The following is a 15691-nucleotide window of genomic DNA, read 5'->3' as shown; positions in this document are numbered from 1 at the left end:
CTAAATCCAGTTTGTGACTCAGAGGATTTCTTCTGCTCTTCGTTATTTGGCCTAAAGCCACTCTACAGAATACCTTGCTAGGAATGCTTATGAGATCTATTTCTCTGACGTTATTGCAATTTGTCAGGTCACCCTTTTTTAAACAGTGGAAGAATAATTGAGCATTGCCAAGCTTCAGGGACTTCACCCTTAGTCCAGATGAGGTTAAATAATTTGCAAAGGATAATTTGACCATGCCTCTTCTTCTGTGTTCTAACACTTCAGGTGGTATACCATCTGGACCAGATGCTCTGTTGTTTTTCAGGGATCTGACTGCAACTTAAATTTCTGCTTCCAATGTGTGTTCTCCTCTTTCACAACTGATGGCCTCAAGGACAGCTGGGCCACCTTGATTATTCATGTTCAATAACTGATGAAAATAACCAGCTTCCCCCCGATGAGGAGGCCTTCTGTCTCTAGGTGGATTCAGGTGCGACTACTGGGTGTGTTGCACCCAAAGCACTAGGGGAGGGGGTAGGGCAGAGAGGAGAGGGTGAGGAGGGGGTATGGGCAATGGGGTGGGGTGTGGGTCTCAGGGCCCGGAGTGAGGGCAGGAGAAGAAGCAGAACGTGATTCGTTGATCGAGGTCAGAACCTCAACCAGAAGAGTCCAACTGCAGATGGGATGGGTCCTCTGGCCTGACTGCTGGCATGGGATCTACATGTCGCCAGGTAGATTGATCTGCAGGTAACAGTATGTACAGTCCAGGTCCTGTTTGATGTCCTGTTGTGGTGACTGTCCATTTAGCTCTGGAAGTAGCTCTGTATAATTCCTGAGCCAAAACTGCTGGCTGGGGTCAGGTCTTTTGCTCTCTGTGCCTCTGATGATGATATGATATGACTTGCTATGTTGTGATGTTGCACAAGGTTCAGTTTCTCAGAGCAAAAGCAAGTGCGTGCTGTCGTCCCATCATCCCATCATTAGAAGGGTGGGAGTGGGTCGGGAGGTGTGTGAGGTGTGTTTCTGTAAAAAGTAAAAGGTATCCACTTTTTTTTTGAATGTTGTCCCCCCTGCTGATTCAAAGTTTTTTTTGTCTGCACAAATCTTTTCAGCTAATCCGTTGGTGACGGATGGATGATGTGCTGACGTGATGTGGTGTATCCCATTTGTTTTCATAAAATTTTGAGCTTGGGATCTGAGTAGCAGTGGGTGTATTCTTCTACCTGTTCAAGTAAGAAAGTTTTCTTGTGGGCACTATCGTGGTGTTTTGACGCAAAGGCAACCTTGAGAGGCCATCTGCATTTGCCGTAGAGTGGGATTATATTTGATTTTTTCATATGTGTGCTGAAAGTAACAATGCCCACGTTGCACATCGACTAGCAGCTGGGGGGGAATGCCTGCTAACTGTGAGATGAACTTTCCATATAGCTAACTTTTGCAGGGGCCTTATGAAGACCTGCATGTGTCCAAATATTCAAACAGAGGCTTGAAGAATTCAAAACAGCTCTTGGGACTTTTCATCGACGCATCTGTAAAAATGCTTGACTCAGATCATCAATCTTACTGAACTTTTGTCCCCAGCCAGGCCTGTGAAGAGGTCGACCATTGACCACCAGGCGCTCCAGTCTTGCTCTTTTTTTTTGATGGATATGGGGCACAGTTCGGGCTTTCAGATATTTTGGTGGACTGCCAGGTTTAAATGTCAAATGTCACAGTGATTCAAATCATCTCCAAAAAAACAGTGGCAATTTAGCCACCTGTCCATTGAGTTTCTTTCAGAGTTTTTTTGTTGCCTAGCGGAAGATGCTGTAGCTTTTCTTTATACACAGGCCAGACGACGACACACACACTTACACACACCAGCATTCTGGGTGCTGGTATGACCCTTACCACAGCGGTAACATTCTTGACTCTGCACAGTTTTGTGTTGTAGCCAGTCAGACACAGACAGCACAAGCAGCCTTTCTGTAAGTAAGCTAGCCTCTGTCAGCAGGCGCTTCTGTGCTACTTCACACTACAGGCACCACACTAACCTGTGCACGGGGCATCATGTAACATTTCTTTAAATTCACAGTGTTCTGCTGCTTTTTTAAAATGGCTACAAATTGTACAACTGTTTCATCTTCCTTTTGGTCTCTTTTGTGGAACCTATATCTTTCAGCAATTACCAGTGGTTTTGGGGAGAAATGAGACCCCAGGATTTCCACAATGTCACGGTAAGATTTAGTCTCAGGCTTAACAGGGTGTAGTAAGCGTAGCAGAGAGTAGGTTTTAGCCCCTACAACAGTTAAGAATATTGGCACCTTCTTCGCTTCTGTAATGTCATTTGCAATACCAAAAGCTCAAAACGCTCAGAATGCACATGCCACTGCTCTGTATTCTCATCAAAAGGCTCCAGGGGCCTGGTCAGAGTAGCTGAGTCTCACATGACAACCAAATACACAACAAAAGGTGAATGAGGAGAATGAGATGGAGCAGGGAAGTGGGATATCAGGAGTAAGGGCCCAAAGCTAGCCAGCTACCTGCTAGTTTAACCCTCAGGAGTCTAATGAGCATAGATGGCCCTAATTGAGCCTGATTTAACTAAACTGCCTGATTGGCTGCGGGGATCAGCAGACCTGCTCCTAAGACCAGCAGCAGCAGCAAGGCACTAGCTACTCAAAGTATTTGCCCACAGTTGCAATAGCTCCTGTGCCTGCTTATTCCCAGCCTTGCTCCTGCTTTGCTCCAGATTTGTTCATGCCCTGCTCCTGTCATGGAACCAGCCCTGATCCTACCTTGCACCCAGCCTTGCCCCTACCTAGCCTCAATCCAGGTAAACTAGTTCTGTTCCTTGGCTTTGATTGACCTTTGATCTCTGGCTTCTGCTCTGACACTTGGCTCTGACATCTGGCCTCTGATTCCTGGCTACAGACTCTTGTTCTAAGCACTAGGCCTAACTCCTGCTTTGATCATCGGGGCTGATTCCTGCTCTAACGACTACGTAAGACAACCCATGTCCCAGTCTTGTGACATGGGATTCAAGGAAATATTGGGGATGGGAGAGAGACTGAAGGGATGCAGAGGACCGTGATGGGGTAGGAGATAGAATGGCAGGTCCCCCATGCTTGGGGATAGTGGTGGGGCAGGGGAGTCCCCTCTCAGCTGCCAGACAAAGGCAGTATTACCAATTGCTGTGAACTGATTGTGAGACACAGAGATTTGGAGCCTGCAGGAGGAGCTTTCATGATGAAGTGAGAAGCTCCTCTGATTTTGAGATTTCTCATGGCTGGACATGTGGGCAGAACTCTGTGTGAGAGCCTCAGGGCTGAGGTCACAGACCTGCTCTGCCACTAAGCCTTGTCTTCATGTAAGGCCCTATGGCAGAGCGAGGGTCTGGTGCAGATGGAGGCAGGAGGAAGGGGAGTTTGAAAGTGGTGCTGGTGGGACCAGAGCACAGAAGAAGCCCTGGGACAGGGCTAGAGAAAGAAAAGTGTTGCTGCTGTGTCAAAACAGTAATAGGAAATGGATGACAGTACCCCTGTCTTAGAGGTGAGGAAAGAGTAAGTGAAGTCTCCCTCTGAAGAGTCATAAAGTGTGCATTTGTGTGTGCATTAAAGGTTTTTCAACCTGAAATTATCACACAGACTTTGGAGGAGTAGACAGGAGTTAAAAAGTCAAAAGACAGACTAAAAAACATGATTTTATTTTATTTTTTTAAACCATGACTTTTGGGGGTCTGACTCATGATTTTTGATCTCTGGTGGTTGGCAATACTGATGTTACAATGTTAACTTTTTTTCATTTCTTGTCTCTTGTATATTTGCATTTGTAACAATAAGATTTTTGATTTTGCATTTTAGTATTTTTGCATTTACATTCCTTGGTTTTTAATTTAAGAAGGCCAAACAAGGAGAAACAAAAGGAAGAGAGAGAGAGCGAGAAAGGAAAAACTTAACTGTAGGATTATCAGGGCCACCCAGAGGATTCGGGGGCCTGGGGTCTTCGGTGGCGGGGGACTTTCCGCTCCGGGTCTTCGGGGCACTTCGGCAGGTCCCGGAGCGAGTGAAGGACCTGCCACTGAACTGCCACCCAAGACCCGGAGCAGAAGCAGCCCCCACCGCCGAATTGCTGCCGAAGACCCTGCACATAAGGAGCTCCCGCCGCTGAATTGCCGCTGAAGACCTGGTGCGGAAGAAGCTCCGGGTCTTTGGCAGCGGGTCCTTCACTCGATCCAGGTGTGTTCGGCGGCACTGAAGGACCTGCTGCCGAACACCCACCAAAAACTCTCATGGGGGCCCCTGAAAACTCTCGTGGGGGCCCCTGCAGGGCCCGGGGCCTGGGGCAAATTGACCCACTTGCCCCCCCCTCTGGGCAGCCCTGAGGATTATGCACAACTTTGAAGATGAACAAAATACCTAATGCCTTCATGCCACTGGGAATCATGAAACTTAAAACTTAGGGTTCATATGTGAATATCATTTTTTTAAAACTGTACATGATTTTAATTTAACTTTCCTTCAAACCCCTGCCTCCAGACTCCACAACTCATATCTTGAATATCACTTTTAAGAGCTAGCCACATGTGAAATTTAACATCTAATTCTTTGGCTTATCAGTGGTCTGTCTCTGCTTGATAACTCTCTAAAACAGATGTATTCTAGTATGTATTCCTATTTCTTGTAATCTGGAACATGAAACATTATGTACTAGCAAGTTTTGCTCTCAGGAACATGTTCCTGCTGGTAATGCATTCTTTTATGGAGACTGAACAATGCTATATAAGTGCTAAGTATTTATTATTGGCCATGTTTTAGCACCCTGTTTCTACCACCACACACTCCTTCCATGTAGTGTTGCCAACTTTCTAGTTGCACAAAACTGAACACCCTAGCCCCGCCCCTTCCCCGAGGCCCTGCTCCCCGCTAACTACCTGTAAACGGGTCAGACTCACCCCTGTGGTGCCTCCTGCTGGTAGCTCTCCGAATTTAGCTCAGTCCAGCCCTGCAGCACCCTCTGCAGGCCAGTGATCCACCTGTTCATAGGCCCCCGTGTCCCTCCCTGGACCCAGTGCCCTTCTACATGGGGTGCTGCCCCCTAGCAGTAAACCCCCATCTCTCTGGGTCTCCCCTCCTTAGGGAACCCTCACCTTCTATCCCTACCTTGCCTCAGTTTTCAGCTACTGCCAGTCATTGTCTAGCCCCACACTCTGGGGCAGACTGCAGTCTCAGCCAACTCATCCCTGGCAAGGAGGGTTTGGACTTGCTGCCTTGGCCTACCCCTGGGCTGCCCTCTGCAACCCCCAGTACCTTTGGCCCACTGCTAGGCCGCAGCCTGGGGCTTTCTAGGCCGGAGCTCCCCGGCTCCTCAGCCTTCCCCAGCCCTGCTGCACTCAGGTATCTAGTCTCAAGCCCTAAGCAGCCAGGTCCATCTCTCTCTATCACCAGAGAGAGAGACTGGCTTTTGGGTGGCTTCCCCTGCCTATAAGGCCCTGTTCTTCAGTTTGGGGGGGGGGGCAGCCCCAGCCCCCTTCTTCTCATTCAGCCCTTTTTTTGCAGTGGCTCTCAAGCCCTGCTAGGCCACTTTTAAACCCCTTAAAGCCCCCGGAGCAGGGTCCACCCTGCTACACTACCTTTCCCCTCCCTTGGTGGCTCGCTCTCTCCCACCCTCACTTACTTTCACTGGGCTGTGGCAGGGGATTGGGGTATGGGAGGGGGGCTCTAACTGGGGATGTGGGCTCTGGGGTGGGCCTGGGGATGAGGGGTTTGGGAAGCAGGAGGGGGCGCCTGGCTGGGGGGTGGGGCCAAGGGATTTGGAGTGCGGGGGGGAGCTGTGGGTGGAGGCAGGGGGTTGGGGTGCAGGAGGGGATATTGGCTCTGGGCTGGGGACAGGGATGAGGGATTTGGGGTGCAGGAGGGGACTGCGGGTTGAGGCAGGGGGTTGGGGTGTGGGAGGGGGTATGGGCTCTGGGCTGGGAGTGCAGGCTCTGGGGTGGGTTTGGGGATGAGGGGTTTGGGGTGCAGGAAGGGGCTCCAGGCTGGGGGTGGGGCTGATGAATTTGGAGTGTGGGAGGGGGCTGCAGTTTGAGGCAAGGGGTTTGGGGTGTGGGCTCTGGGTTGGGGCTAGGGCTGAGTGGTTTGGGATTCAGGAGAGTCCTAAAAGTATTGGCAACCCCGCCTAGCTTAGTATCATTTGCAAATTTGATCAGTATGCTCTTTATGCCTACATCCAGGTCATTAATAAAGATGTTAAACAACACCAGACCCAGAACAGATCCCTGTGGAACCCCACTTGAGACCTTCCTCCAATCCGACATCATTCAGTTAATAGTTACTCTTTGTTGGCGGTTGCTTAACCAGTTTTCTATCCACTTAATGGACTGGCACATCGATCACTTCATTTCTGAACTAAAAGCTTGTCAGGACACATTCCTCTTCAAAACTGACCCTCAGCAAAGCTATTGTTTTACATATTATGAACAAGATCAGTATCATCACATACCTTCCCAAGAACAATTTGTTCCTTTCTCACTGTCACTAACTTGGGGTACTGCTTAATGTGCAAGCACAAAAATTATTTCCATCTATCCAGATTTCCCAATTAATATGATAACATGCACTTCTTCATTTCCTGAATTGTTCTCAGTCTGTTCCTTTTCTAGTGCTCAGCCTCCTAATAATGTCCTCAAGTTTGGTTCAATAGGCACAGTTCCATTTCAGTATTTTTCCTCTATCTTTCAAGCTGTAAAAAAAAAACTACTTGTATTACTTATCTGACAGTCTTAATCCATCTTCAAGGTTTTTCTGCCCTCTGTGGATTAGCAAAGAGGCTGACTATAATAATCTAAGGAACCCATATTTCTCATCTCCTCCTCAAAGGGATTGAAAGTTTTGTCCAGAACCTTTTATTTCGAGGCAACTGGATAAGATTTAACCAATTCCACCTCACAGTCTAGGTTTTTGGGAGAGCCCAGGCTTAGTGTTTTCTGATGTTTTTAGTAGGTTGAGAAGTACCTCTTTCTCATGTATGCCAGAAAACTTGAAGGCTGAGCAGAATTTAACATATACAGCATACAGAGAAAGATAGGAGCAGCTCTTTTTACATTTTTTAGCTGAGGATGTTGGCAAGAAATGGAGTGCACTTTGAATCTGATTCACAGTTTGTTCCCAATATCCATTAGAGGATTTAGCAAAAGACATGTTTTCTTCACTGGATTAAGGACTGTCCAATTAACAATAGAATCCATTGAAACTATTGTATTCCATAGCAGTCTTGCAAAAGGAAATTGTACCCAGAGTATGAAAAAATATATTTTTAAAGTTCATTATTAAATAACCTAAGGGGAAAAAACCTCTCATCCTATTGCTGCCACTCATATATTGTCAAGATCTTACCATGTTTCTTTCCTTATGCATTAATCTTAATTAATTTCACTTAGGGTACCTCTTTGTTACAGCTGGAAGCAAGCTTCCCAGTTTGGCTAGATAGATAGGCACTAGCTCTGCTTGAGTTAGCGTACTAAAAATAACAGTGTAGCCAGGGATGGCATGGGTGGCAGCACGGGCTAGCTGCATGAGTACATACCCACACAGATCCTGTGGATATGTGCTCAGGTGGCTAGCCCAAACTGCCACTCCTGGCAACACTGGTATTTTTAGTGCACTAGGTTGAGGAGAGAGAGCATGAGTCTGTCTACCCAAGCTGGGAAGCACACTCCCAGCCCTGTGTAAATGTACCCTTACAATAATGTTTTCATAAGAACTAAACCATTTAAACATAACTGCCATCTGAGGACCAAACTCAGTTCTTGTAACTCCCACTGACGTTGCTGTTAGCTGTGCAAATGCAGCTGAGCATGGAGCGTTTAAGCAGAATGAGCTGAATGTTTGTGGGAATTCAGACCTGCCTGCACTGGATTACTGAAAAGCAAGATCTACGTGCATAACATTTGTGCTTTTATGGCTTGTAGAGTCATAGAGACCTTTTCCACCCCAACCCTTTTGCAGCACATTATGGGGCTACCAGACATGTCACCCCTCTCTCTTTCTTTTGTGTCTTCAATCTCTACTTATTCTTGCTTCTCCCTTCTTGTTACAAGCAAATTCATCCCCCAACCCCAGCTACTTATGATTTTTAAGTTCATTAGCTCCACAGCAACAGTAGTGTTAGTCTACTTTTATTGCAAGAGCTTTATAAACATTAACTAATCTAAATTAATCTGGATATTACCTTTCAATAGGGTATACTGTTTTTTTGTAATGCGGTTACTAAAATTACACATCGTTTATTCTGACCTGTACTTAAGAATCTCGCATACATTTTGGTCCTTTATAATCCTATTAATTCACAGTCCTAAAAATGAAACTTTTCTGTTTCTGAACACTGTCAAGAACTTCATCCTTTGCTGCACACTGCTTAGGCAAATGCCAACATATCCATATTAATTTTCTAATCTGATCAAGTATAATTTTTTTCACTGTATCTGTGCAAATATGTGCTATTTTTAAAGTCATTAACGTCATTTCACAATAAACCACACACAGGTTTCATAGTTAATCATATATAATTTTCCTTTAACTAATGGATCTGTTTTAATAATGAAATAAAATTAGATGAAGAAAAACTTATTAGCAGCTGAGGTAAATCAGTGGACTAAGGCCCTAACTTTAGCTAACTTTTAACCACAAAACTTAATAGAGCATGTTGGGATTTTCTGCAAAATGACTTTAACTGTCCTCATTCCACTGAACCACTTTTCCCTTTCCTTATCCTGATAGGAAATTTGATGGAGTGAAACAAATTGTTCTCCTTTGATGGGAGAAAAGTATAGGGCTCAGGAGTCCAATGTAAATTTAGAAGTCGTTGCCTAATGTATGGAAGTTGCACAGATATTTAACAAGGTTGCTATTATAAGGAAAATGTGAAAAATAAAAACAAAAGCAATTTTATCTGTTACTTCACTTCCTTGGCATATAGATGTTGAAAATGAAATATTTAAAAAAGAATGTAAGGTCATTTTTGGAGATACAAAATAAAGTTACATAACTTTTCCACATCACTGTTTCATGCAATGTAAGTCCTATTGCATGTGATATGTTAGTCACTATGGTCTCAGATCAGGAAAGCGTCCCTATTCGGGACAACACTTAAGCACATTTAGCCTTTAAAGTGCTGCCTTGGAAAGAGATGGTTTCCTGAACTGGATGAAATGTTAAATTTTTCTAATGGTTTCCATCACTTCCTAAGTTAGTTATTTTATTTACCTTTTTTTTTTTTTTAAAGGAAAACATATAATGCTCATTGGCTCAAGATCACTATAATGTACTAAGGACAGGAGTACTTGTGGCACCTTAGAGACTAACAAATTTATTTCAGCATGAGCATAGACAGCCTCCCAACCTGAAGCAAATACTCACCAGCAACCGCACACCATACAACATAAACACTAACCCAGGAACCTATCCTTTTCAACAAAGCCCGATGCCAGCTCTGTCCACATATCTATTCAAGTGACACCATCATAGGACCTAATCACATCAGCCACGCCATCAGGGGCTTGTTCACCTGCACATCTACCAACGTGATATATGCCATCATGTGCCAGCAGTGCCCCTCTGCCATGTACATTGGCCAAACCGGACAGTCTCTACGCAAAAGAATAAATAGACACAAATCTGACATCAGGAATCATAACATTAAAAAACCAGTGGGAGAACACTTCAACCTCTCTAACTACTCAGTGACAGAGTTGAAGGTGGCAATTTTGCAACAAAAAAACTTCAAAAACAGACTCCAAAGAGATACTGCTGAGCTCGAATTAATATGCAAATGAGATACAATTAACTCAGGCCTAAACAGAGACTGGGAATGGTTGGGTCATTACACTAATTGAATCTATTTCCCTATGTTAAGTTCTCCTCACACCTTCTATGGGTCATCTTAATTATCACGTCAAAAGGTTTTTTTCTCCTGCTGATATCTCATCTCAATTGATTAGACTCTTCCTGTTGGTATGCATACTTCCACCTTTTCATGTTCTCTGTATGTATAAATATCTCCTGTCTGTGTGTTCCATTCTATGCATCCGAAGAAGTGAGCTGTAGCTCACGAAAGCTCATGCTGAAATAAATTTGTTAGTCTCTAAGGTGCCACAAGTACTCCTGTTCTTTTTGCGGATACAGACTAACACGGCTGCTACTCTGAAACCTATAATGTACTAGTAACTGGTATTTGATTTACATCTGTTTACTTGCATGTCAAGGAAAAGTACTCCATTAACTAACCACTTTTTAATTAGATCTTGAGCTTCCAAAGGATACAGTTATCCCTTCCTGAGTCGTGTAATAATAATTGCATGGCACAGCGGCAAAAATGAATTGAATGGCAGAAATATTTTTAAGTGAATTGAGCAGACTACTTCTTAGGTACTTGGAAGTCTAAAGCTTTGTTTTGCTCTGCCAGAGTTCACTAATGCCAATAAAAAGGGCCAGTTACATAATGAATGTTTTCTTCTCTTTCATAATAGAACACTTTAGCTTTTAGAAAGGTTTGATATAGATGAGATTCTGTAATTTCTTTTGAAGTTTCACTGAGAATGACTTTAATTTACTAGTGTTACTGTATATACAGATAGATCTTGTGAAGTCAACCATGCTCTAGCCTGACCAAAAATGCTCTGCAAAATTAAGTGCAAAAAGAAACCTCATTGTTCTACTACAGTTGGATTCAATATATGCCAAAACTGACATACACAATCACTGTCTACACAATCAATATTTAGATATTGATAACCTCTTCTTAACAGATTAACTAACTAAATTATTAACTAACTAACTAAATTATTCACGTTATTTAAGTATAATCTTAGGGGTAACCACTGACCTAGGGCATGCTACCTTTTCTCCTTACTTGGTACCTATTTTATAAGGGGTCAGTTCTTTATCAGGCTATTGTGTGGTGTGAAAGCATTGAAACTATGTTCAAAGGTGTGCAGTAGCCTTGTGAATCTGGCGTCCCTATGTTCAATACCTGCTTCAAGCAAATGGATCTGATTTCCCACCTCCCTCCAGTTTTGCTTCTAGAGATTCAAAAATGTTTACGCCTTCAGATGTGCTACTGTTTAGGATAAGTTTGTAGACAGGTAAAGATAACTTTAAATTTCTTGAGCATAGCTGAAAATCCTGACCCAATTTCTCCCCTTCCCCTTCACCACAGGTTACTGATCTTAACACATCGCACAACACATTCAAACGGGGGCTCAGCAGCATTGTTGTCTTCAGTCTGACCCCATTCTTCCAAAATATTAAGTGAGTAACTTATCATCTCCCATCCCTCTCCCCTTGGAGGGCCACTCAGTTCTACTACTCTCTTCAGACCCTACTTTTTCTCCTGCCCCTGAGGTAGTTCCATCATCTTTGCTCCATTGCTACACAATACATCCAGCCACAATTCCTTCAACTGTGAGTTCACTGCTGCTGTGCCTCATATCACTATGTCCGCCTCTACCATTCTCTGTTATTGCTGTCTGATGGGCAGAAAACCTGACATTTTTTTTACTAGCTCAAATAGTATTTCTGCTTGGTTTTGGGGCAATAGTATTTTTTCTAGCCAGATGACTCAGTTTAAACAGCAAAATGCTCGTTTCTACTTTTTCTCCTCTAAAATTTGAGGGTTTCTCTGCCAACACTGAAATTGAAACTTTTTAAAAAATATTTTCCTTCATGGCTATAATTAAATCAAGTAGAAATATTGATGACATGCAAATGAATGGAAAATTTAAAAATCAATGTTCACCATCCTCCTGTCCCACAGATTTTGGTCACTCTGTGCCCAGTATGAAAGGGGAGTGAAAAGGCGAAAATCAAACATGGAAAGAAAATGCAGGAAAAATAGGTTCTAGTATATATTAAGTACATGCGTCTAAGGTTCAGATACATTCTGAAAAATCTGTATCCTTAAACCTGTCCGTAGTGGACTTTCTATCTTTTATTCAAGCACAAATTACAGTACCACTGGATCAGTCTGAAATCAAGTCCCATCCAGTTGTATGGTCATGTCAATGACCCATTCTTAATATAAACTGTTTTGAATTAATTTCCCTCTTTTCCCATACTGGCTGTACTATCCACCTCTGTATAGGGGAACAAACTGCCCTTTAACAGTTAGATAGAAAAGGAGGGTCAGATGAAGAATATGGTTTTCACCATGATTCTCCAGATATTTGAGATAATCCTGTGGTGCCACTTAATAACTATACTGCTCTACTCTGCTTATGCTGTCATTGTCTCTTGCCCTTTTGTGCTGATCCTGTATTCTGTTGTGGTTCATCCTTAGTCAAAGGGGAATTCTGTCCCTCATGATAGCAATCATTACCCAAATATGTGGTTGGCCAAACCAAAATGAATTCTGTTGGGGAGCCTGGCTTTTGGAAATGTTGAGTACCATTCAGTCAACTGATCTTTTGGTTTGGTGACTGCTGTGAGGAGAAAGCCAATTATTTATTTCTCTAAGACAATCAGAATGCAGTTTGAACTACGGACTTCTTGCCTCGACGTTCCTTTACCATATTTTATAGCAGAGAGACAAGGTGGGTATTCTGTGCATTAGCCAGTATGAATATTTTAAGACTAGCCCTTGATGTTGTTGAGAGACAACACTGTCATCTAGAATGATACTTCAGGTACAATATTGTCTGAAAATGCACTCGTATCCCATCTGAAAAAGCATCTTAACTCTGTGCAAGGGCCAGGTGTGAGGATATATGTACTGCTCCTTTAAATGCATAGCAGGAAATCAGAGGGGAGGGAAGGCTAAAGACAGAAGCTCTACAGTAGAGCAGAGACAGAATGTCTTTAGATACAATGTTTTTACTTATTCTAATAAAGTCCTTATTCAGTGTTAGAAGAAAGTGACTGTATTTCTTTACTGTTGTCACATGATGGGAAATATTCACATGCCACATATTCACATTTTCTTTCATAACAAGAAACTGCTCTTTTGAAAACAAGGCCACATATTTACAAATACTCATCGCCAGCACTAAAGTTTGTGAGGCAGCTTTGGAAACATTTGGAAGCTCTACACTAGAAGCCCAATACACACTAGCTGCCATCCTCAGTCACTGACAAATGAAGTTGCTCTCCTTTGAACCTGCTCTCCTGGTATTCTCTGTCAGAAGGAAGTAGAATTAATGTTATACTGTTGCAAGACATTAGGAGTCTCTAGATGAGCTTTGTAATATTGCTGTTTATTAAAATTGCAAACGGAAATGAAAAGCATGGTGTTTTTTGCATGGTAATATGTATTAGCCACTAAGCCAATCATCGCACACACATAAATGACTGCCTCCAGACTGGAGTTCCATGAAAAGTATTATTCAGCTCTCAGGAGATGAATGGCTAATAGTATTTTCCTGAATCTCTGAAAATAGAATGAATGTGATACTTGTGAAGCTTCTTGTTTGGTTCTAATGTAGAATTTTCCGTTGGCAGCGGTGTTTAGTAGCTCAACAGAAGCCAGTAGTTGTGGAAAGTGTGCCAGTGCAAACTAATTTTGAGTTCACAGATGGCAGCCACTTAGAGTACATCTTGCTGCATATTCAAGAGTAAAAATCAAATGCTAATAGTATGCCTCAAGCAAACTGTCAGAAAAAGTTTAATCCCCTGAGAGTGGCCTTAATTTCTTCAATACAAGCCAAAACATTTATCACCCTTCCTGCCCCCCGCCCCAGCTCTCACAATATTAAGCATCCAGCTGAATATTTAGGCATCTAAGTAAGAGATCTGATTTGTGTGTGTGCTACTGAGCACTTCCAAGTTCCAGTAAAATCAGTGGGAAATGTAAGTATTCAGCATATCTGAAAATAAAGTCACTTACATAACTGCTAAAAGTATGAAATTACTTAAGCACCCAAGTATCAACATTTTGGCCTGAGTAGCCTAAGGGTGCCCTATGCTTTGAACTAGAGGTGTAAATTCCAGCTCAAGGAAACATCTCTGTGCTCGCTCTGATCAAGCTAGTGCACAAAAGTGTAGCTATGGTGGGAGGGGCTAGCACCCTGAGTATCTAGTATGTTATGCTCTCAGGACAGCTAGCCCCTCCCACCACTTGTGCCACTGGAGCTGCATTTCATTTTCAGCACACTAGCTGAATTAAAGCTATTGTGGGTATGTCTCCTTGAACTGGAATTTACACTCCAGCTGGAAGTGCGAACATACTCTAAGTGAGCCAAAAGTAGCATCTATACAGTATAAATAGGTTCTACTGTGAAATTGACTTACTGCTGTGAGTGGTGTTTGTTGCCAACAACAACAACCTGTAAAAGGCCTGGCTCCTCCTACGTGGGAAGGTACCTTGTATCAGGAAGTTCAGGGCTGAGTGTGTGCTCTTCCTGCCTAAGTGAGAAAACCAAACTGTATCAGTAGCATGATGGAGCTGCTTCTATATAGTCTTTCAATGATAAATATTACGTGGTTCTGTTCAACTGAGCTCATGCCTGTTAGCTCTTACAGGCTAGCCAAGGGGTGAGGGAATTGTTGGCAAAGCACTGCTTACCCAGGCCAGGGACAGGAGGGTGGTTTTTAGCCTTGGTTTTTAGCAGAGGAAGGGGAGTTCTGCTGTCATCCTTATTTTAGCCCCTGGATAGCCGGCTTATTTGGACATATATGTGATCCATTTTATCCAATAGAGGGCTGTTGTGTACATGCACTAAGCCAGCTAATTACACTGGTACTAATAAGACAGTGTTTCTCCACTGCTTACAGGTAATACCAAGTGTTTGGCAACTAGACGTTTCTACATAATAGTTGCTGTTACCCACCTTTAAGTGTACTCTATACGCAGGTTGTCAGTAGATCTACCAGTACAGAAAGTTAAAATATGTCATTGACCCTGGTTTCAGTTTAGTGCTTTATTTGGGCTATGTTTTATTACTAATACTTACCTGAAAAGAATCTAACATTTCCTCTCTGGAACTAGCTGGCTTGCCCCGCATATGACTGTAGGGAGTGATAAAACCCTTTCTGTAGTTAAAGCTGCCCCCCAATCCCTTGCTGTCCTTTTTCATTCGCAGGGTTCCATCTGCTGACTCCCTTGTCCCCCTTGTGTTTTGCAGCAGCAGCACAGATAGGGAAGCAATGGAGAAGCAGGCCGCTGCAGGTCATCTCACCAGCTGACCCACCCACTTCAGCCTAGACCTACCACTAAGACTCCATTAATTGCGGGGGGGGGGGGAAGAGAGAGATTTCTCTCCTTCCTCTGATATCCTCATATCTCTTTGGGACACCATTAGGTAATAATCAGAAAGAGGAATATTCAGGAAAGAAAAATATACTGTAGTGATGATGTGGGAAGGAAATAAGGAGAGGGATGAGTCAGAATTGGAAGTGTGTGTGTGGAGGAAAGGAATCCAGAAGAGAGACAGCCACCAGGTTAATGTATTTTATTACATTGATTTATGCTTTTATGTTATGTAGTATTTCTGTGGCTGGTATGCTTTTGGATAAGTGGATGGTTTGGCTATATGGATGAGCCAGCTCAGCAGTCTAGGACGCATGCTGGTCAGTTTTCCTCCTTGTAGGCAACCCTATTGACTGGTCATCTCAGCCCAAGCCTGACTTTATGTCCAACAATCTTTGGGATTATGTTTCAAACAACAACACTTACAAGATTTAGTGGAATCACATAAAGATTTATGCAGAAGTCTTAGGGTACGTCTACACTACGGGACTATTCC

The 15691-nt window shown here is 43.3% G+C and overlaps 1 protein-coding gene across 3 annotated transcripts in view; it reads left to right on the top strand.

Annotated features, from left to right (window-relative positions):
- The window catches only part of FMN1 (formin 1), a 346645-nt gene that overhangs the window by 20979 nt on the left and 309975 nt on the right, over window positions 1-15691 (top strand). Inside the window, exon 1 of one of the 3 annotated variants that reach the window (XM_039536561.1) lies at window positions 2704-2794. The exons of the other annotated variants lie outside the window; for them this stretch is intronic. Within the exon in view, the coding sequence (XP_039392495.1) occupies window positions 2719-2794 (76 nt within the window). The 5' untranslated portion in view covers window positions 2704-2718. Of the gene's footprint in view, window positions 1-2703; window positions 2795-15691 lie in introns of those variants that run through there. 3 annotated transcript variants of the gene reach the window in all.

The sequence above is a fragment of the Mauremys reevesii genome, linkage group 4, assembly GCF_016161935.1.
Source record: "Mauremys reevesii isolate NIE-2019 linkage group 4, ASM1616193v1, whole genome shotgun sequence".
In the NCBI taxonomy this organism is placed as follows: Eukaryota; Metazoa; Chordata; order Testudines; family Geoemydidae; genus Mauremys; species Mauremys reevesii.
Note: the sequence above shows the minus strand (reverse complement) of the source record. Positions and strands in the feature narration are given on the sequence as shown.